General features: G+C 36.7%; 2 protein-coding genes across 2 annotated transcripts; both read left to right on the top strand.

The window, feature by feature from the left end:
* The first annotated feature begins 1,400 nt into the window (after positions 1-1,400).
* On the top strand, positions 1,401-7,593 carry LOC135743867 (cadherin-1-like). The gene is made up of 6 exons (XM_065261736.2): positions 1,401-1,712; positions 3,724-3,819; positions 4,472-4,583; positions 6,710-6,957; positions 7,195-7,335; positions 7,423-7,593. Exons 1-6 carry the CDS (start codon positions 1,401-1,403, stop codon positions 7,591-7,593), a joined length of 1,080 nt encoding a protein of 359 aa, XP_065117808.2.
* A 173-nt stretch (positions 7,594-7,766) lies between these two features.
* LOC141281431 (cadherin-2-like) lies at positions 7,767-16,789 on the top strand. Its single transcript, XM_073813182.1, has 6 exons — positions 7,767-7,879; positions 9,499-9,671; positions 15,649-15,777; positions 15,861-16,046; positions 16,129-16,420; positions 16,496-16,789. The coding sequence occupies exons 1-6, from the start codon at positions 7,783-7,785 to the stop codon at positions 16,774-16,776; spliced, it is 1,158 nt and encodes a 385-aa protein (XP_073669283.1). The 5' UTR covers positions 7,767-7,782; the 3' UTR covers positions 16,777-16,789.
* Positions 16,790-23,171: the final 6,382 nt, after the last annotated feature.

Genomic DNA, 23,171 nt, shown 5'->3' with positions numbered 1-23,171 from the left:
TTGTTTAATTTGCTTATAATCTACTGAATGAATAAATGTTATGTAAATATGACTAAAAGTTTGTGGTTTGCTAATTCCACCATTTAACCCTGCAATGTAAGTGGGGAAAAATACTGGAAATGAGACAAAAAAACAAATTAAAAAGCAGTTCACCCCCTCTCCATATAAATTATTTCTTGCAAAGCAAAAACTGAATTTTGTACCAGTTTAAAAGCTGGGTGTACCACAATTTGTGGAGATCTCATGTTGAGTCAGGCATTTCCTTTTGCGTGCTTACATATAACCACATTTCCTTTGCAAGCCGTTACTTTAGAGCGGGTATGCTTAGTTGTAAATTAGCATTTTTATCAGATTCTAAATGGAGTTTTTCTGAATTGCCTAAGGGTGAGATTATGGCGTGAAAAAAATTGCAGCATTTTTGTCAAATCAACATGTATTTTTATGTGCCTTTAACCTAACAAACTTTTTATAAGCTATGCAAAACCAAGTTGTTTTAACTTATTGCTGCATTTTTTTTTCACAGTGTATGTAGATTTGAAGCAAAAGTATATGGTGAAAATATAATACGTGCTGAGAGCATTCAGTTGATATCATTATCTAATTTTGACAGAGGTGACGTATAGCGGCTTTTGCATCTGAGCTCTTCATATACAGACAGCCATGGAGAAAATTAAGGGACCACTCCAGTTTTGCCTTTAATCACTATTCCTAAAATGCATGTAAAAACATTGGCATTGTGTTGTTAAAAAAAAAATTAAACTTGTTTCCATAAATATACTTGTGACCCTGGACCACAAAACCAATCATAGTGGTCAATTTTTTGTAGATTTAGATCACCTGAGATTGTAAATAATCTGAAAGCTGAAAAAGTAAGATTCTTGTTAATGTATGGCTTGTTAGGATCAGACAATATTTGGCCGAATTAAAAAAAAAAAATCAGCTTTAAGTTGTCCAAATTTGTTTGCAACTGCTTCCACTTACAAAAATAAAAGTTTTGATATTTTTACAGTAGGAAATGTAAAAAATATCTTTGTGGGACATAATCTTTACACAATATCCTAATACATTTTGGCATAAAAATGTTTTTATAATTTTGTATTGTTGGCTTTTGCTACAAATATACCTGTGCTACTTATGACTTTTTTTTTGGTTTTGTGGTCACACATAACATAAAGTGTCATGAAGGTGGTAAAGGACAGAACCCAAATGCAGGCATGTAGTGTCACAATGAAAGAGAGGCAAGTTAAGCAGATGCAAGTTAAGAGTTTTATTGAAAACACTGAAGGATTAGATGTTATGGCAGCAGATCGGGTGACACAGGAGTCCGAGATGGCCAGCGTGGAGAAACAGATGAATCCGGTCGGTGATATAATCCACATGAATATCCAAGGAACACGAACATGAAAGCAGGAACACACCAGACGGGAACGCACCTGACGGGAACGCACCAGACGGGAACGCACCAGACGGGAACGCACCAGACGGGAACGCACCAGACGGGAACGCACCAGACGGGAACGCACCAGACGGGAACGCACCAGACGGGAACGCACCAGACGGGAACACACCAGACGGGAACACACCAGACGGGAACACACCAGACGGGAACACACCAGACGGGAACACACCAGACGGGAACACACCAGACGGGAACACACAGCACAAGACTCCACGAACTCCACAAACGATCTGACAAAGGACATGAGAACTGGGTGAGTTTATATAGAGCGGGTAAATGAGCTGCAGCTGGAGCGAGTGATTGTGATCAGGTGCGCTGGAGGTAAGTGCCGGACACGCCCACACACAGACACACACACACACACACACACACACACACACACACACACACACACACACACACACACACACACACACACACACACACACACACACACACACACACACAACACAGCCATGTGAATCAGGAAGGAAACAATGCATTCATAAACCGTGACATGTAGTGACACAAGAGGCTTTCATTAACAGAAAAAGATAACCCACGAGGGGGCAAAACCACAACTAAAACAGACTTGGCATAAAACAAACAAGAGACTAGAACAAAACTTGACTGCTAACTTAACTAGACACTGGAAACACAGACAGGCACAAGCTCAAACATGGTAGCGTATAAAGACAATGTACTTCACATAACAAACTGGCACAAGACTGCAAACACAAGGTCATTAAATAAGGGAGAAAATCAAGAACATGGGACAATCATGAAACAATAACAAGGTGATTAACGAGGAGATGAGGGGGCGGGGTCAGAAGACAAGACAAGGAAGCACACAGCCCAAACAAAGACGTGAGCCGTTTCTCAAAACCAAGTACGCCGAACTCGGACTTGTGTCCTTCGAAGTTCGAACTTGCAAGTTCAGACTCGGAAGAACGAACTCCTGACGCGAAATGCATTCTGGGAAACTTCGCTGTCATAAGTACACACAAGTCTCCTCTGATGCATCCTCGATAAAATGGGCGGATCAAGAACACATCCGGGGATTTTATGTGAACTTGGGCTTGATGCGAACTTTGAATTGGAACAGTACTTGGGCCACGGCTGATGACGTTTCACAAGTCCACAAGAACACAAGTACAGATAAGAACGCATATTGAGAAACGGCAGTGATGTCTGTGCGTGCGTGTGTGTGTGTGTGTGTGTGAGTGAGAGAGAGAGAGGCGCGTACGCAATTGAACAGTGGAAACGTAAAAACAACACATAGGCTACTCCGTCATTTTGTTCATATGGGACATCGTTCAAACTGCAAAGTGTTTGCTTATATTTGTGTACAGTCGCAATAAAACAAAACATTGTGCTTTTGTCAAACTGTAACCTACAATCGTCATCTAACCAAAATCACATGCACACCAAAGCAAAAAAATATTTATCCAACCCCAATATGACATTGACAAAATGTTAAATAACCTTGTCTGATAATATGACAGTATTGTGGTATAGTATCAGGACATCCTTGTGTCTGTTGTGCACGGCTAGGGGCGAATGGCCAGATGATGGGCCTATTTGGGAGAAAGTCCAGGGCTGTTTTTTAGCCCCAGTCCGTCCCTGCACATATGTAACGCTTGACCTTTCTACGTGATTACATAATACGTAAGGTCGCCCTGGCACGTCGCATGGCTAGTGCAAGATAAGAAGTTGTGGTTTAAAAGTGGTTTAAAACGTTTTCAAGATCGTTTCGAGCCCTTTGAAGCTGGACTGAAAGTGTAAACTGTTGAGGTTCACTAAAGTTCACTATATGGAGAAAAATCCGGGAAAGTTTTGCTCAAAATTTTTTATTTCTTCTACTGAACAAAGAAAGACATAAACATCTTGAATGACATGGGGGTGAGTAAATTATCTAGATTTGTATTTTTAAGAAAGTGCAGTATTTCTTTAACACCCGTGAGTTTGCTGTGTGAAGACATGTGGTTAGACCAGCATGAAGACATTGAGATGCTGAGACAGAATAAATTTTGTTTTTGCAAAAAAATACAAATGGTTTTAGCCTACTGGGAATTTAATTCAGAGAACAGGGTTTAGAGTTTTAGCAATAAAAAAACTGTGAAAAAAAAAGTATTTTCTAGAAGGTCTTGGGTATGCAGAAACCTCTGACTTAATATAAATTATTTAATTTAATAATACATTTTTTGGCCTGTTAAACAGTTAGATATGCCACTCCCCTCAGCAGCATTAAACACTGTGTGTGTGTGTATGTTTCCTTAAACAAGAGCATCAGCTGCACGAGTTTAACCTACAGAGAGAAATCAGAGACTTCACTACTGAACATGGTTACTGTGAGAATCAGAATTATTTTCTTGTGTCAGGTGGGATTTTATTCTTCTTATACAAAATGTCTCTATTGCTTTCGATAAAGTGTTAATAAAGATTGTAACCAAAGTTTATTTTTTACATTATTTGGAATTATTTTATTTTTAAATAGGTTTTCACATTTGTGGGAGTAAAACATTGTATGAATGTCATGTAAATATTTTAGAGGATAGGCCATTGCCTATGTGAAGTTTCTTAGCCATTTAGAAATGTTACTTTGTTCTAAAACTGCTAACATGTAAAAGCTAATGCTCTGAAAATAATAAGGTCAAAATCAGAAAGAGCTTTATTGCCAAACGTGTTATACTGTACATACACACAATGACTTATTTGTAATTGAAGATCTGTACATATCTGAATACACAAGCAACATAAAAGCAATACAAAGAGTAAAACATAACAATTTAAAGAGAAAATGAAGACACACACACGTATATATAAACAATAGGTTATATAAAATGAAAAAAAACTGTGATGATTTAAATGCCAAATATAAAAGTATGACCCTGTAATTTCTAGAGGAAAGGTTGTTGTTGTTTATATGGGGTATAGTACTGTATGTATTACATTTGCTAATGTTGCATTATTCACAATAGTATAAATTTCAAACAGTGAATATGTTGCATAAAGGAATTTATTTTTGATCAGGTATTTTTGTGTGGATTTGTGGAGTCGGCATGCACACCTGGATTTGATTCAGAGTTATTTGTGTTTAACGTGCGCAGTGATCACCTTGACAGAGAGACAAGAGTCGGAGAAGGTAAGAGACTCACTGTTTGCTATAAATAACAACACTTTAGTTTAAACACTTCAACATTAATGTTTTGTGTTACAATGTTAACTAGGGCTGTCAATCGATTAAACATTTTAATATAATTAATTACATACTCTGTGATTAATTAATCTAAATGAATTGCATACATAATTTTTGCTGTTAAAGTATTTAAAAATTCAATTTAAATGAATCAATGAGTAATCAGCATTTGTGACAAGTTCAAAAACTCTTTAATTATTACAGTATTTTCACTGTTCAAATAATGGCCATTACAAATAAAAAATGACCTACAGTAATATGCTAAGGAAATAAATTCAAAAGTGCTTTAGGGAGAATATTTACCAAAAGTTTAACAGTGCAATATCAATTGCAGGGCTTTTGTGCAATTGAACATAAACCTTGAATAAAAAAATCAGCCCCTTTACCTTTGGTATTACGGGACGTGCTAAGTCTATTAATGTTAACTCTTGGATGCTTTGCATTGATGTGGTACTTTAGAGTGGACAAACTCCGATGATATGAAAATTCAACTTTATTTTTATCATCACTTCCATCAGGCCGTTTTTATAAGTTTATGTTCCAATCAAAGAGGCTGTTTACACTTGGCATTAACATGCGTTTTCATCGATTGGATCACAAGGGGACAACGTTAATGCCAGGTGTAAACGGTGTTCAAAACATTTCCACTTTCATCCAAATTCAGAGGTAGTAGAAAACCCTTTCGATTGGATTGCTTTTGTAGTGTAAATGCACATGTGGTTGAATGTGTTCAAACAGCCACACGCCACAGCCTTCTCTCCACCCATTAATCTAATCTGAGTTTTACATCTTTTCTGACTTCTGGCACGAACACACGGTGAAACCCAAGCGAAAATGGTAAAAAAAGCAAAAAAAATGAGAAACCAATAAATAAAATGACAAAAAAAAAAAAGCGCCGTTTAAGTGAATGGGAAAGACTGGCGTATCATATGCACGCCAAACTCCCGTTTACGATATGACTTTAATGATGATTGACACGATTAAATCTTTAGGTTCCTTTCAAACCTATGTTAAAAGTGTAGCTGTTAAATATCATAACTGCAGTAAAAGAGTTTCTTTTGATCATGGTGCCATGATCGCTGGATAATTATGAAATTACTTTTCAGTCATTTGCGATGTCACAGAGTTGACATTTTAACGTATTGACATGATTTGTGAGGTACATTTGCAAATGATTCATAAAGTCATACCTCTGCTATTCTTTGATCAATTGTGTTTTAGAAGTACTGTATGCTCAATGACATCGCTGATGCGCTGGTAGAGAGAGGCTGAGAAAAAAATGTACATAAAGTTTTATTTGAAGTTGGCTCTTAAAGGACAAAATACCTGGGTAAGCTATTACGTGGCTATACACATAATGTTTCAGGACGTTCTTGCAATACGGTTGCAACTTTTATTGTTCGCGACCTGGTGGTTGATGACCTCTGCTCTAGCTGCCATCAAACGGAGCTTTGATGTGCAGAATCTGTCAAAATGTATACAACCACCATAAATGCTCTTTCAAGATGAACACGACGCCGCAAAACACAACATATGCTGGTCTTGCTTGTAAGCTGTTATTTTCAGCAGGGTATATAAAAATATTACTACTAAGAGAAACATAACTAGTTACTAGTTAGAGGGTAACAGCAACATGCCAACAATGCGCCTGAACACACCTCGTTTTCAGACAAGAAGGCACATGGGCGCAAAATTGGGCGCAAATGCATTTGCTATTTAAACAACATGGCGCTAAACGTGTAAATGATAATTGCACCGGGTTGAAACTAGCAAATGACACTTGTGTCGCACATTGCGCTGCATTCGCTGGGTGTATGATAGGGCCCAAAAATTATGAAATTATGAATAACTTTTCAAGTTTGACTTTTATCTCGGAATTTCGACTTTTAAAGTCATAATTTCAACTTTATATCTCACAATTATGATTTAAAACATCTGTTTTATTTAGAATGCTTGATTTATACATGCTTAAAGTAAACATATTTGGCAATAAAGCTCTTTATGATTTTGATTCATTATTTATAAAAAAAAAATTAAAATTTTGTTGTGCCTATTATGTCTTTCTCTTACAGTATTCTTCAATACCTGTGATGGAAGATCAAGATCAGTCTTTCAGTCGGATGACAAGCGGTTCGTTGTGAGAACAGATGGAAGTGTAACACTGAAGACACCGGTGACTCTTCATGATGGATATATGATGTTTGATGTACACGCTTGGGACTCCAGTGGTATGAAGCACACAGCATCTGTCAGAGTTGAATGTACTGCTCACCATCATGAGGATCATCACATGAATACTGCGGTGAACATCACTCCACAGGTACACACAAGACAAACTCAACTGTGACACCATACAAGACTTGTGTAGCTCTTTACTAAACACAAAATTACAAAGCGTCTAACAGCAGGACATACCGGCTTAAGCTGGTAAAACTGTTTTTTGGATCATGGAGGCTGGTTGATGAGATAATGACCAGCTAACAAACTGTAAAATGTGTTGAGGTGTCTCTGAGTTTAGACCTGTTATGTCCATATAATTAAACATTTTGTTTTCCAGATGAAATCTTTCCCTGATGATTTAATCGTGAGGTTTCCAAGGTCTTCAGCAGGTCTAAAGAGATCAAAGAGAGGTTGGGTTATTCCACCACTGAAAGTAACTGAAAACAACAGAGGTCCTTTCCCACAATATCTGGCTCAGGTGAGTAAACATGATCATAGTGTATATATCACTATTTAATATAAAACAGGCTTGTGTGTTACTGACTTTGTGTCTTTCTGTATTTAGATCAAGTCAGATTATGATGCAGAAGTTACTTTGACGTACAGTATCACAGGTGAAGGAGCAGATCAGCCACCTCTGGATCTTTTCACATGTGATAGACGTACAGGAAAAGTTTTTGTGACGCAGCCCCTCGACAGAAAGAAAAAAGCTTCTTATAAAGTAAATTATTTTTAGGTTTAAACCTTACTCACAATTAGACAATAATAAATCAGATACACCAGATTGAAAACATTTAAAAATGAGTTTTGAAAGCTGTCATCTTATAAAATAGCTATCGACAGTCACCACAGATATTTAACACTTCACTGTCTCTGTCTTCAGCTCGTCGCTCATGCTTTTGGAGGAGGTGTAACAGAGAACCCAATGGATATCATTATCTATGTAATTGATATGAATGATAATAAACCTGAGTTTACTCAAAATTCTTTTCATGGAAAAGTTCCTGATGCTGCTCCGAAAGGTAATTGTTTCATTTCAATTCATCTTAATCCTTTATAATTTTTAATGTTGAATTAATATGATAAATTAAAACAATAAAAAATTAACACAAGTAAATGGACTGCATTTATATAATGCTTTCATAGACCCATGGCCATCCAAAGCGCTTAACATATTGCCTCACATTCACCCATTCACTTATCACTCAATTATGAAAGTCTATTTACAACATTTGTAATGTTTTTGCAGCGTGTCAGGAGAATGTTTTCACACTTTATTGATTTAAATGAAACTTATTATTTGGTTGAGAAATGAGGAACAAATAAGAAAAAGTTTCCAAGATGAATTGTAAGTTTTACTATATATCATATTTCAAAAACAACCTCTTTGTACCACAAGCTGTTCAAATCTGACTAAAATGATCAATGGTTAAAAATAAATGTCAGAAAATGTTTCTTTCCTAATCTAGAGCAACAGATGGTAAATACAGCCAAGAAACGAGCTTTAGTAAATCTTACAGATACATTTTTGACCACAGACTCATTGACATGTAAATGTTAATAGTTAATTTGCTGCTTGTTTTAGTGTTGGGGGTAACCATTACAAGTAACGTGCATTACATAAAAATATTACTTTTCTGTAACGAGAAAAGTAACACATTACGTTATAAATGTACACTAATATTTGAATTATTTTTAAAAAAAAGTAATGTAAGTTACTTTCAGTTTAATTAATTTGATGTAAAAGAAAACAATACTGAACGTCACGTAGATTTACGCACTCTTTGTGTGAGTGCCTGAGCGGGAACAGTTTCAGTCAGAAACTGAGATGGCAGGCCAGAGCTTGACATTTTTGCGATGAAAATATGCAATTTCTAAATGCAGAACTTCTCAGATGTAAAAGCCACTTGCAAGGCCTGAAAGAGATTAAGCCTCAGCCAAGTAAGAAAAAGTAACGCACAAGTAGCATAAGCATTACTTTCCATGAAAAGTAACTAAGAAACGCAATTAGTTACTTTTTTGGGGAGTAACTTAATATTGTAATGCATTACTTTTAAAGGTGACATAGAATGATTGAACGGGGTATTTATCCTTGTTCTGTGATGTGACATGTAGACAAAAAAGTTTTTGTTTGGGTCTGTAATGCCTTAGAAGCTTCCTAAAAACCTCTCTCAGATAGCTCTATTAGGGTGGGGGATTTTAAACAAGTGGTTTTGCACCTATTTGGCTCCCCCTACTGGCTTAACTTGCAATCTCATTACTGATTGGCTGACTTTGCTGCCATTCAAAAAATGTAGCCAATTATTTTAAAGTGGAGGGGCAGTTAGATGCTTGTGATGTCATAAGCATCAGTTTTTCAGATTGGGCCGTTTTCTGGCTGACATTTCTAAAAGAGGAATTTCTATGAGACTGAGATGTTTAACATGTCTAGCACTTTTTGTATATTTGTGAATGCGGGTAGACTTCCATTATTCAACATAGACAAGGTAAAAATGGTTTTTCATTCTCTGTCCCCTTTAAAAGTAACTTTCCCCAACACTGATTATATAGCACAATTTTAAAAGGTCAAAAATGACCCCTTTAAATATTAACAATAGCAATGGGTTTTCAAAATCACACTTTTATTCCTCATTCTCTAAAGATTATGAGTTCATGACGGTCACAGCCACTGATGCAGATGATCCAAATACAAAAAATGCTGAAGTCAGATACTCGATTATCAGCCAAGATCCACCATCACCAAATCCAAATATGTTTGCCATCAAGCCTGTAACCGGAGTGATTCGTGTGAACAGTGAAGGCCTGAATAGAAAGGTGAGAGATCACTAGTGTTGGGTATTGTAAGAAATGTTGGTAACACTTTATTTTACGACCCGCAAAGTACCGCGTAATTAAACCGAATTTACAGCGTACCTATTTGTAACAACAGAGTACCTCTACAGTACGTACTTGTAGTTATAAGGGAATAATATTTTAAGTTTGGGGTAATAAGGGGGTAAGAATATATGGAAAATTATTCTCTAAGTATTTCATAACTACAGAGTACCTATTGTAATATTACGTGGTATGTATGACTTACGTCTATGGGTAATATGGTCTATGTGTAATATGTTTTTTTTTTCATATTTGCTACTTACCTGATGAAGTGTTTTGTATAGCCTACAGTTGATGTCTACAAGCCACGTCGGCAAATAAAATATAACACACAATAAAAATAATAGCAACTTGTACCTCTTTGATCTGTATATGTATACATGCATATATTTGCGGGCTGTAAATTAAAGTGGGGCTTATTCCCCGATTGTTCTGTGTATGTACCAGGTAACTCACATATTTGCGGGCTGTAAACTAAAGTGGTGCTTTGTTCACCTCTTGTTATAAATGTTATAGGGTAAATACCATAAACATACAGAACATTGTTATTTTTATTTTAAAAAAACTTATTTCAAAACATCTTTAAAACACTTTAATTAAGCCAACACTTAATGTTTATAATCACATAACTTTTATTTAAAATAAAAAGTCATGACAATTTTTCATTGTTTTTGCGGCTTGGCTTCCTCTGTTGGTGTTCTTGTCCACTCGGATGATGAGTTGATGTCATCTCACAAATGCTGTTCTGCATTACATATAAAAAACATAAATGAAAGCCTTCAGTAAATGTTTCTTCACTGTGCCTTGACAGAAACAGAGTTTTCTGAGGCAGTTATGTTAATAATTTTAGGCTAACTTATGTGCTAGCTAACCTGCTACCGTTAGCTGGCAACTTTCTTGAAAAACATTATTTGAAATGCGTGAGTCATGTATTAACAAAACCAGTCACCTTATCCAGCATGCGGATCCTGCTAACATCACTCGCAGCCGTACTCCACAGTGTAGAACGTTTTTAAAACCTCTTAAAGAAATTTCACCTCAGGATCGCGTTTCAGCAAACCTCCTGCAGACGGCCGGGCGCTCTACACCTGCGCACTAACCTACGCATGTAGTCGTCTTTTGCTTTAGCGGGAGCTGATATCTGCTGTTGTTTCATTCTGGTTTGCCATTGCATAAATTATTTTTGGCTAAAATACTTGTGTTTACAGTAAATAAATTGCAAAGCACCACTTCAAATATGTCCGCAAATGTAGGAGTTTCCTGGTAAATATGGAATAAGTTGCTATTTTTATTGTACTTACTTAAAAAAAAGATAACCACATTAAATCAGCTGGACTTGTTATTAAAAGCAAGTAATATAGGCTACTAAAATAAAAGTGATGTGCTGTTATATTTATTTGCGGATGTGGCTCGTAGATATTGACTGTATACAACATTCAGTAGTCAATATGAAAAATTCACAATAAAAAAAAATAATAATAATAAAACATAATTTCCCCATAGACTTGACTAAGTCATACATACCACGTAATATTACAATAAGTACCCTGTTGTTATAAAATACTTAGAGTATAAATAATTTATAATTCTTCAAATTCTTACCCCCTTATTACCCCAAACTTAAAATATTATTCCCTTATTCCTACAAGTACGTACTGTAGAGGTACCCTGTTGTTACAAATAGGTACGCTGTAAATTCGGTTTAATTACGCGGTACTTTGCGGGTCGTAAAATAAAGTGTTACCGAAATTTTTTTGTTTCAGATTGCAGTTCCAATTCTGCCAAAGAGTCCCGGTTGATTCCGATACCATTATAATAAAAGAAATATGAAAAATAATGCACAATACTTAAACAATTTCATTTGTGTTTATTAATCACTGTCAAAATATTTTTTGCATGAATGCACAGTTCTATTCTGGTGAATGATCTCATCTTCTGAGTGGATATTTGACGACCTCCCTGATCTCTGCATTAATACAGTTTTCAGACTTTTCTCATCGTGATTGTTTATGCATTGAAAACCCGCATTTTGGGGAGCTGAACGATATATCTTGTTAGGATGAGGCGCAGGTATTTTCCTGTATTATAGCTCAAATTAGCACGTGACGCGATATTCTTTTATGCTGCTGAATGATCTCCGTTTCAACGCAGTAAGTAACGAGCTAACTTACCTGATATCTGCTTCAGTCCAGTTTGCTGACATTTCTCGTAGTGAATGTTGTAAATCCCTCATTTTAAAGAGTTGAACCAACTTCATGTTGCCATGACACGCGCGTCCTCACTACGGCACGTGCGTCATTGTTTATGCGTCTCATATATAATTTCCTGATAACTGCTTCAATCTAGTTTGCACCATTTCTCGTGGTGAATGTTTATATGCATGTTATCTCTCGTTGTAAGGAGCTGAAACATAACTTGTGTTGTGATGATGACGCGCGCGTCCTCACTTCGACACGCGCATTACGGCATTCTTGCGGCTTTCTGTTCACACAGAGGGTTACGCGTGTATCTTACCAGCCCTGCGTTCCAGTTCGTTTTTTTATGAACTTCCCTCGCTAACTTCACTCAGTCTCGTTCACTCGGATGTACGTCATTGCTTACGTTGTACGAGTGCCCACTACTGCTAGAACACTTGAAGTGGGTTCAAATGGATCGCCCTAAGCCCTTGATCACATGGAAAGTGGAGACCGCCCCCTCCATGTGCAAAGCGGGAGTTGCTTAAGTGACGTCATAATCGTGTTACATTGTGGGATATGAAGCTGCATGAAGTGTACATATGAAGCAGACTCGCTCCCTCGGTCAAAATCGAGGGAGCGAGGGTCTGTCCATACAAACTTCCCTCGTCCACTTGACGAAGTGGAACACACTTCAAAATGGCGACAGGGATTCCCCCGAGGGGAAGTGCTTAGGGAAGTTCGCGAGTGTGTGTCTAAAACTGGAGTGGAACGCACCCTAGGTCCTCTTTCCGGCAACGATCCCAGAAGATTAACGGAACGTGTTTTTGTTCACACAGACGCTTGTCTGGCAATTTTACGGGTATTTTCTGGGACCAGAGGTCTGTGTGAATGGGGTTTATGGGATGGTTTCCCGGACAGGGATTAGCTTCAACCAGGAACAGCTTGGGAAATATAACTAGTTTTAACAAACATGCCTTACTAAAATATTAATTGTGTTCATGTTGAGGCAAAACAAAGGGCACTGATGTATTTTAAGATATCAGTGCAAGTTGTTTTCAGTTTGGACATTTCTTTCATTTAGTTTAGTCTACGACTAGTTTGATTCGGTCCTATATCTTTTATTCTTGAAGTAGTCCTCGTAAGGTTTCCCACCTAGTGAAGGAGGAAACCTAGGAGTTATGGAAGCTTGTTTCCGCCATGTTGTAAAAAATTATAAAAGAAAATTGTGACTTTGTATCTCTCTATATTTGCCAATTTTGAGATGTCTTTGAGATAACTCTGAGATATGAAGTCAGAATTATATCTATATCTCTCTCTCTCTATATATATATTTCTCTCTCTCTCTCTCTCTCTCTCTATATATATATATATATATATATATATATATATATATATATATATATATTTATATATATATATATATATATATATATATATATTCAGGGACGTGCACAGGGGGGTTGCTCAGGTTGCCCGGGCAACTTCCCATATGCCCTTCTCGACTCAAGTTGCCCTTCCGAGGTGGAAAAAAATAAATTGTACTTTTACTTCGTTTACACTATGCAGCGTTCCTTCGTTACTGTGTATTTTAATTAATTACGAAATTTGTATTTTATTTTTAAATTGCTATCTCCTGTTTCTGGCGCATTCGCGAATTAATGACTCGTTTGAAACGATTCCTTACAAAGTGTTGAAAATAAATGAGTCTTTTGAGTCGGTTCTTTACAAAGCGAATGGGCCAAGCGTTTTAAAATGGTTCGCGAATCAGTTTGAATGAATTGTTCGGATCGCTGCCAAAACGGAATCGTCCGAAGCTGTTTTACTCGTAACCTATGTATAAACACGCAGAATATAACCAGTTTTGGGTGACGTGGAAATGAATTTACCAATCTTTTAACTAAAAGCAAAACTTCACACATGTACCCGCCATTACATACACGCGACCTGTTCGTCCATCGTCAGACACAGTTAAACGCGTGCAACCTTCAGAAGCATTGTAGCACAGATTGAAGAAAATCCATCGATGATTGACATCTGATTCGCTGTATACTGTGCTGTATGATGTAAGTGATTCTCACAAAACACACGTGACATGACAACGTAAGAAAACATGAGTTTTGTCTCAAATCATTTTTATGTAAGTGTAAACTGTTAATGTCCTCAGACCATCTGAGGAGATTTCTAACTTTATACATATGCTGTGACTGTTGTCACTGCTACATCAACATTGAGACTAGAGTTAATTTGTTAATTTGAAATGCTTGTCTATTCTGTGTTTGTATTATTTTTCCTGTACTGTTTGTGTACGTTGCAGTTTTACACATACTGTAGAAGTGCCCTTCATAAGTAACGTTATTCTTCTGTTTGTTGTGGAGTCAAGAAATGTCTAAACATTAAAAGATGAACATGAGACAAAACTACAGAATCTGTCACATTATTTTTTTTTAATGGTCACTTAGCTGTGTCCTGATTGTTTACACATAAAAAGCATAAATTGTGTTGGATCAATTTGATTCACTTATGTGCATTTGTGTACAACATACATAAGTCAGCATTTAATGCTGTTGTTCTTTGTTGTTAAAGCATGTATGTGTTGAAACATAAACAAAGGTTAATAAAATGTGACATTCTAAACTTCTGACATACTGATATTTATCTTACCAATTTCTGGTCTCCACAGCAAACAGAAAAATCTTGTCTTTACAGTTCTGATACTTATGGAGGGCACTGGTGTGTGTGTGTGTGTGTGTGTGTGGATTTATTTTTTCATGAGTAACTAGTAACTCGCTACTTGAGTATTATTTTCATTGCATACTTTTTACTTCAACTTGAGTAATTATTTATTTAGTTACTTGTACTTTTACTTGAGTAAAGTTTTTGGCTACTCTTTCCACCTCTGTTAAAATCTTCATGAATCTAGGCTGAGTTTGCCACGTTTAAGCCTAAATAATCAGACAGATAGCAGCTACCTATCATAGCTTGCAGACAAGCAGCCTAGGCTACAATTTTTTTGGTAGGCATTAGGCAAACATGTTTGCTGATTTTAATAAAGACCCTGTTATTCCCAGTCCTTCATATAGGCCGTGAGTTTAAATAAAACAAATTTGGGGGGGGGGTGCCCTGTATATAGGTCAGAGCAACTGCCCCTAAAAAATCCTGTGCACGTCCCTGTATATATTTATATTTATATTTATAGCAGAAATAGGCTTCTATAAGGAGCAGTAGTTCTCAAACATTCAGAAACACTGCATGGTTTGAGATTTATGTCCTGTTGGGACAAGTGTTTGGTTATATTACTTATATGCCTTTGCACGATATAATTTTTGTCACATGTGTTACACTGTGCCTTATTGTTATACCTTTGGAAATAAATTCACACTTATGACTTTCTTTTAGACACTAATTATGTTTAACACTAAAACGTACCTCATCAGCGCAAGTGTTTTCTGTGGTAAACTGCGTAATTTGGTTGCGTGACTGTAAACAGTGGCTCAACGGAATTAATATTCATGAGGTAAGACATGGTTATTTAAAATGCTCATGCATCAAATCAGACCCACTTTTAGAACTGAAACTTTTCCGTATGTTTCTGGTTCCTTTTAAAAAACAGATCCGGCTCTGAATGAGAACTGGTCCTCGGAACCCAAACCCTAGAAATTACATTTAATGATTGTATCTTATAGTGTTGAAGAATGAGTTCATGAAAGACAAATCTAACCTGTGAACGTCTTCTCTTTCAGAAATGGTCCAAATATACTTTGGTCCTTCAGGCTGCAAACATGAGAGGAGACGGTTATCCAATGACCGGCAGAGCTGTTATTATTGTCACTGACAGCAATGATAATCCACCTCAATTTGAGCAAGAAACGGTAGCGTGCTGTTCATCATCTGTCATCTAAATATCTAAGAGAATCAATAAAAAGTCTTATTACACAAATCCTTTTGTTTTTAGTACACTGTATCTGTCCTAGAGAATCTAGTTGGAGTTGAAGTTGCCAAACTCACAGTTACTGATGATGATGAACCTGGATCACCTGCCTGGTCAACCAAGTATAAGATTATCAGTGGTGATGAAGGAGGAGTTTTTAGTATCAGTACTGGACCCAGTCAGCTGGAGGGAATCATCACCACTGTGAAGGTACTGAATGATCTTCATAATGTTGATCAGACAGATGTTTGTGTTGATGTACTGTAACTGAAGTCTTTTCTTGTCCATACAGCCGCTGGACTATGAGAAGACCAAGCAGTACATTTTGTCTGTGATTGTTGAGAACGATCATCCGTTTGTCGGCCCTTTGCCCACCTCCACCGCCACAGTCACTGTCAATGTTGAGGATGTGAATGATAACGCTCCCTATATTAATGAAAGGGAAATAAAGATCTGTAATCAAGAGGCGCCTCCAGTCCTCCTCTCCATCACTGATAAATATTTGCATCCCAACGCTGGACCCTTTAGTGTTGAAACTCAGGGAGACACGAGGAAATATTGGACTGCCAGGATGAATGATTCAGGTATGAAAAGATGTCGAGCTTATTTCTCTCAAGTATGATTATGTATTCTAACAGTTACAATGTACCCGTTTGCAGGAACCGGCATTGAGCTGATCCTTAACACTATGCTGATGCCTGGCGTCTACAATGTAGTCCTGAGAGTTTTCAATAAGCAGAAGCTGTATCAGGACTCGCTTAAAGCCACCGTGTGTAACTGCAAGGGTGAAAGTGTTGTGTGCAGTGAGATATGGGTGGCTGGGTTGTCGTTGTCTGGAGTTTTTAGAATCATCTGCACCATCTTTGGTCTGCTGTCTATTTCCTATCTATTGGTACTTTTTATGAGACGACAGATTTGTCTTGGTCAAGGCGGTGTCTAATTTTCTTTGAATTTATTTGTTTACCTTTTTTAAATGAATGTGTTAAAATAACACATCTTGTGTCTACAACCCCAAAACAGAAAAAGTTGGGACACTGTAGAAATTGTGAGTAAAAAAGGAATGGAATAATTTACAAATCTCATAAACTTATATTTTATTCACAGTAGAATATAGATAACATATCAAATGTTGAAAGTAAGATATTTTGGAATGTCATGCCAAATATTGGCACATTTTGGATCTCATGAGAGCTACACATTCCAAAAAAAGTTGGGACAGGTAGCAATAAGAGGCCAGAAAATTTTAATGTACATATAAGGAACAGTTGAAAGACCAATTTGCAACTTATTAGGTCAATTGGCAACATGATTGGGTATAAAAAGAGCCTCTCAGAATGGCAGTGTCTCTCAGAGGTCAAGATGGGCAGAGAATCACCAATTCCCCCAATGCTGCAGCGAAAAATAGTTTTCTGAGCTTCTCAGAGAAAAAATGCAATGAGATTGAAGTTATCATCATCTACAGTGCATAATATCATTCAAAGATTCAGAGAATCTGGAACAATCTCTGTGCGTAAGGGTCAAGACCGGAAAACCATACCGGATGCCTGTGATCTTCGGGCTCTTAGATGGCACTGCATCACATACAGGAATGCTACTGTAATGGAAATCACAACATGGGCTCTGGAATACTTCCAGAACACATTGTCAGTGAACACAATCCACCGTGTCATTCGCCGTTGCCAGCTAAAACTCTGTAGGTCAAAAAAGAAGCCATATCTAAACATGATCCAGAAGCACAGGCGTTTTCCCTGGGCAAGGCTCATTTAAAATGGACTTTGGCAAAGTGGAAAACTGTTCTGTAGTCAGACGAATCAAAATTTGAAGTTCTTTTTGGAAAACTGGGACGCCATTTCATCCGGACTAAAGAGGACAATGACAACCCAAGTTGTTATTAGCGCTCAGTTCAGAAACCTGCATCTCTGATGGTTTGGGGTTGCATGAGTGCATGTGGCATGGGCAGCTTAAACATCTGGAAAGGCACCATCAATGCTGAAAGGTTTATCCAAGTTCTAGATACATATGATCCCATTCAGACGTCGTCTCTTTCAGGGAAGACCTTGCATTTTCCAACATGACAATGCCAGACCACATACTGCATCAATTACAACATCAAGACTGCATAGAAGAAGGATCTGAGTACTGAAATGGCCAACCTGCAGTCCAGATCTTTCACCCAAAGAAAAGATTTGGTGCATCATAAAGCGAAAGATGCGACAAAGAAGACCTAAGACAGTTGAGCAACTAGAAGTCTGTATTAGACAAGAATAGGACAACATTCCCATTCCTAAACATTGGTCCTCCTCCAGCTGTTCCTTTATATGCACATTTAACTTTTCTGGCCTCTTATTGCTACCTGTCCCAACTTTTTTTGGAATGTGTAGCTCTCATGAAATCCAAAATGAGACAATATTTGGCATGACATTTCAAAATGTCTCACTTTCTACATTTGATATGTTATCTATATTCTACTGTGAATAAAATATAAGTTTATGAGATTTGTAAATTATTCCATTCCTTTTTTACTCACAATTTCTACAGTGTCCCAACTTTTTCTGTTTTGGGGTTGTAGTTAAGGATAACACATCTAATGTGTTGTCCTTAACTTAACACATCTCTGTGTTTTTTTTTTGGAACAACACACTTTGTGTTTTATATATGTTACATCTTTATCCCCCTTTTCACCCTTGATGAGTTTGCAAAGTACTTTTTATACGTTTTATACAGTTGTTTGTGTTTATTTGTACTTGATTGTGTTTTTGCAACTTGTAACACTTCTGAAACACTGTTAATAAAAATTTAATACAAAGCGTGTTAAAACACATCCTGTATGGGTGAGAACTGTGATAGACAAGTGCAATAAAAAAATCATCATCATCTAACACCATCTTATCATCAGAAGTTTTTTTTAAGAAATTAAGACATTTTTTCTCACTCACGAAAGTTAAATTCAAGATAAAAAATTGTTTTGATTCTCTACTAGCCTGCCTTAATGATTTAAAGGCTTTGATGTGTGTATATTCTGTTAATTAATACTGAAGACAGAGACAATTCTTTTGGATCCTGTTGCAGGTCCGGAGCCAGCCTATTGAAAGGGGGTGTTCTTTTTTCAAAAAGTGGACTTTTTTGGTGTTTTTATCATTTTGTGGTTTATAGTTCTTATGGATCAAATTGAATTCATATATCAATAAAAAGGTGTGAAAATACAAAACAGTAATTTTAATGTCTTTGTTTAAGTGATAAACCCATTTCTTATAAATGTGACTAATTTTAGAGAACATACAATAAGTGAGTAAAACACAGAGATAGAAAAGTTTTTTAAAAAGCTATTTATGCATTTAATAGTTTGACTGCATTAGCACATACACTGAAAAAAATAAAGGCTGGATTAATTAAAAAATATATTTTAAGCAATTTATGCAATTGCCAGAGGCGCACCTTGTCAACAGGCAAGGCAGGCAACTGCTTGGAGCCCCGAGCCACTAGAGAGCCCCCGAGTTTGTTTCTCGGATGGCCAGCTACACAGATGAACAACATGACTGCATATCAAAATTCCGATTGGATGGAATGTTGATTGACATTAGCTTAGCCCAGTCAAAATCCAACCCAGGTGGATAACTTGCCAGTTTCAAAAATGAACGTAGCGAATGGGTGACGTTGTATCGTTCAGTCGTGATTTTTCAGTTGATCCGTATGGATCACAACCCACGGTTTGGCTCGCATGTGATTGCCAGATTAATACGCAAATTTAAATAGGAAAAGTTTATCATTTGCACGTGTTTCAAAGGCTTGCAAATGATAACACTCAAGTGATTTAAAACAATTTAACAGCATATAAAAGGCGCTAAAGTGAGCAGCCCTCTGTACCCACATGTGGTTTAATGTGCCCGGTCCAGCTCCAGTCAGGCACGTGCCCAAGTGTAAATCTTCTGGTGTAAATCTCAAGTTTAAATTTTAACAGTTAACTAGTGCAATCCTTTACAAAGACAATCGTGGCAAAAACGGATCTATATGCAATGTAGTTACCCAATTTACGCTTGTAAAAGTTACGAAACAGTCGCAATGACGCGTGCACGCACGTATTCATGTCCGCGCGCGTCTTTGCGTTCATTCGCGCACAACCGCATTCAAAAGACGTCACGCGAGTGAGTTAGCTTATGAAAACATGACGAGACTAAAGGAAGTTTCTAAATAACAATGCTAATCTTATTTTGACTCGATCATTTGTGGCTTCTGTAAATATACATCAGAAATGTTTTGTGCAAAGCAGGGAAAGGGAAGAAGAAATGAGAGTTGATGAGTTCATTAAGGGAGGTAAGAAAAACTACATCCTCACCCTGTCAGGTCTCAAACATTATCAAACAAATCTCAGGAAAACCTTTTGTCAAGTCTGTAGAACTGCATTGTTGCTGAGAAAATCAACAGATGTATGCGTTATACTGTTCTGTATTTTCAGATATGAAATTAATATTAAGTTTACTAATATTTAACTCTAGGACACTAACTTACATAACAGTTAGCAGTAACTATGACTGAGATTATTTAGTAGCAGTCATAAAATGACTGGTTTCTTAAAATATTCTTGTAAAAATATTCTTGTAAAAATAAGTCATTAATCATTGCTAACATTGTATAATGTAGAAAATATTTCTCTGCTGTCATTATTTCCAAACATGTTATGCCATTTATGCATCTAAACATGTTAATAATGTTAGGTATGATGAAGATTACACTTGTATATATGTTTCTTTCGCAGTAACTATTGCACTGTAGAAAGTGGCTTAAGCAAAGGATATTGTATAGAAGTATTGCACACTTCTTGCACACAGGGAATTTTCTGCTTGGGGCCCCCATAGACCCTAGAATCGCCTCTGGCAATTGCTTAAAATTTCAAGTAAAACTTACTTTAAAAAAGTGCATTATATGGTGCACTATATGGTTCAGTAAATCCAGCGTTTTATTTTTTTATTTTTTTTAATCAGGTCGCTCTTTTTAGACTTCAAGTCGGTCAAAATGTAGCTGCCAGACTACTGACTGGAGTCTAAATATGAACATATCCCACCTACGAGAGGTATCAATGTCAAAACACCTGGTCAAATACTGTATTGATTATAAAGTCTTTCAGTGGTCTATAAATCTCAAAATGGCTTTGCAGGTTGCACCTTACTGATTTTTTGTTGGGGTCAATGAGTTCTTTCAGATCCTTCAATCAGGGACTATTCGTTGTTGCCAGAACAAAATTAAAACTTAAAGACGATCAGGCTTTAGCTGCACCAAAATTATGAAATGCTCCGTTGGTATTAGGAGGATTATAACAATAGGTCATTTTAAGTTAAAGTTGAAGTGGTACTTTTTTCTGTATCGATGGTGCTGTTTTATGTTATCTGTCTTGTAATATTATTAGTTTTCTGTTTTTACTGTACAGCACATTAGTCATCAGTTGTTTTAAATAAAGCTGTTGCTTTATAAATAAAGTGACATTGATATTGTCAAATGAGAAGGTATTAAAACAGAATTGATAGTGTCAGACTTCTGATCAGAGACGTTGCTTATGTGTCCAGCTTGTTGTTACATCTTTATTATTTTAAAAATGGCTGTATAGTTTTAAGGATATAAATCTAAAGATTTAATATCTGCCCACTGGATGTCAGTATTTTTCTGTCTCAACAAATGACAGTCTCTCACAAGTGTTGTGAGAGTTATTCACAAGAAGATTTCTTTGTATGATTTCTTGAATTGCTCTTTTGATATGATGACACCTTTGACTAGTCTTCAAGAGTATGACTATATTTTGTGTACCCAAAAGTTCAAGTTCACAAAAGTTTTTCTGTGTGGACAACCGTACATTTTGAACAAACATGCTAGTTTTTTCCATTGCTGATGAAAGACGTTTTATAATTGAAGCATTTTTTTAAAGCAATAATTTCAACTTTCAGATAAACATAGTGTGAGGGTGGTTACAGTAACTTATATCTGGAAACTGATCAAAAATCACTTTCGGTTTCCTCCCACAGGCCAAAAACATGCAAGTTAGGCAAATTGTCCCTCCCCCAACCTGTGTATGGATCAACTTGTCTGAATAAAACTGGATTAACTGGTTCTTGCCATGAATATAGCCGTCGATTCTGGAATGGCATAAAGAAATAAAGGAAGAATAAGAAATATTAAGAGAGGGTAAATTTGAATGTTAATTAAATAAAATATTTTTACAAGATATAACCTACAGGAAATATTCTCATTTATAGTCAAAAACAAATGTGTTAATGATGCTATAAGGGAGGTTAAAAATTCGAGTATTTCACCAGATTTGGCAAATGAATCAGACACATCCCTTCTTTCTGAAACTCCTAGAATGTAAAAATGTAAATGTTAAATGACTGACAGAATGTAGATGTCTAAACAAATTATTGGGTAACAAGATACTTAAAATAAGTACTTGCTTCTACAGAATTTATTCATGCTAGTTCATGTTATTTTCAACATTTACTAATACATTTTTAAAAATTAAAAGTTGTATTTGTTAACATGAGTTAATGGACAATGACCGAACATGAATAATTGTTTGGCATAACTTAACATTAACAAAGAGTAAATAATGCATTTAATGTTAAGAAATACAACCTAAAGTGTTATCAAATATTTCACTGATGTGTGTTTTTTAGGTATTTTCATGTGGATTTGCAGAGGAGTCGTCATGCACACCTGGATTTGATTCAGAGTCGTTTGTGTTTAAAGTGAACAGAGATCATCTTCACAGAGGAAAAACACTAGGAAGAGGTAAAAGAGACTCACAATCCTCTTTAAATAACAACAACTCAACATTTAAAGTGTTGTTAAATAATATTAGGCTCTGCACTACTGTATTTAGATGTTTAAACAATATTTGAATGTGTCTTTATCTGACAGTAATCTTCAATACCTGTGATGTAAGATCAAGATCAGTCTTTCAGTCGCGTGACAAGCGGTTCAGTGTAAGAACAGATAGAAGTGTAACACTGAAGACACCGGTGACTCTTCATGATGGATATATGATGTTTGATGTACACGCTTGGGACTCCAGTGGTATGAAGCACACAGCATCTGTCAGAGTTGAATGTACTGCTCACCATCATGAGGATCATCACATGAATACTGCGGTGAACATCACTACACAGGTACACACAAGAGAAACTCAACTGTGACACGGCACAAGACTTGTGTAGCTCTTTACTCAGGGGCCCCATAAGGGGGGGGGGTTAGAACGATTCGAAGGGCCCATTAATTTTTTGGGGCCCCAGCCAAGGACTGTGCCACACATGCAACCCCCTTAGCTGAGCCCTCTTAGCCCCGCCCCGTCTT

This window comes from Paramisgurnus dabryanus, chromosome 2 (genome assembly GCF_030506205.2).
Source record: "Paramisgurnus dabryanus chromosome 2, PD_genome_1.1, whole genome shotgun sequence".
Classification (NCBI taxonomy): domain Eukaryota; kingdom Metazoa; phylum Chordata; class Actinopteri; order Cypriniformes; family Cobitidae; genus Paramisgurnus; species Paramisgurnus dabryanus.
The sequence above is the reverse complement of the archived record's forward strand: the minus strand, read 5'-3'. Positions and strand labels throughout refer to the sequence as shown.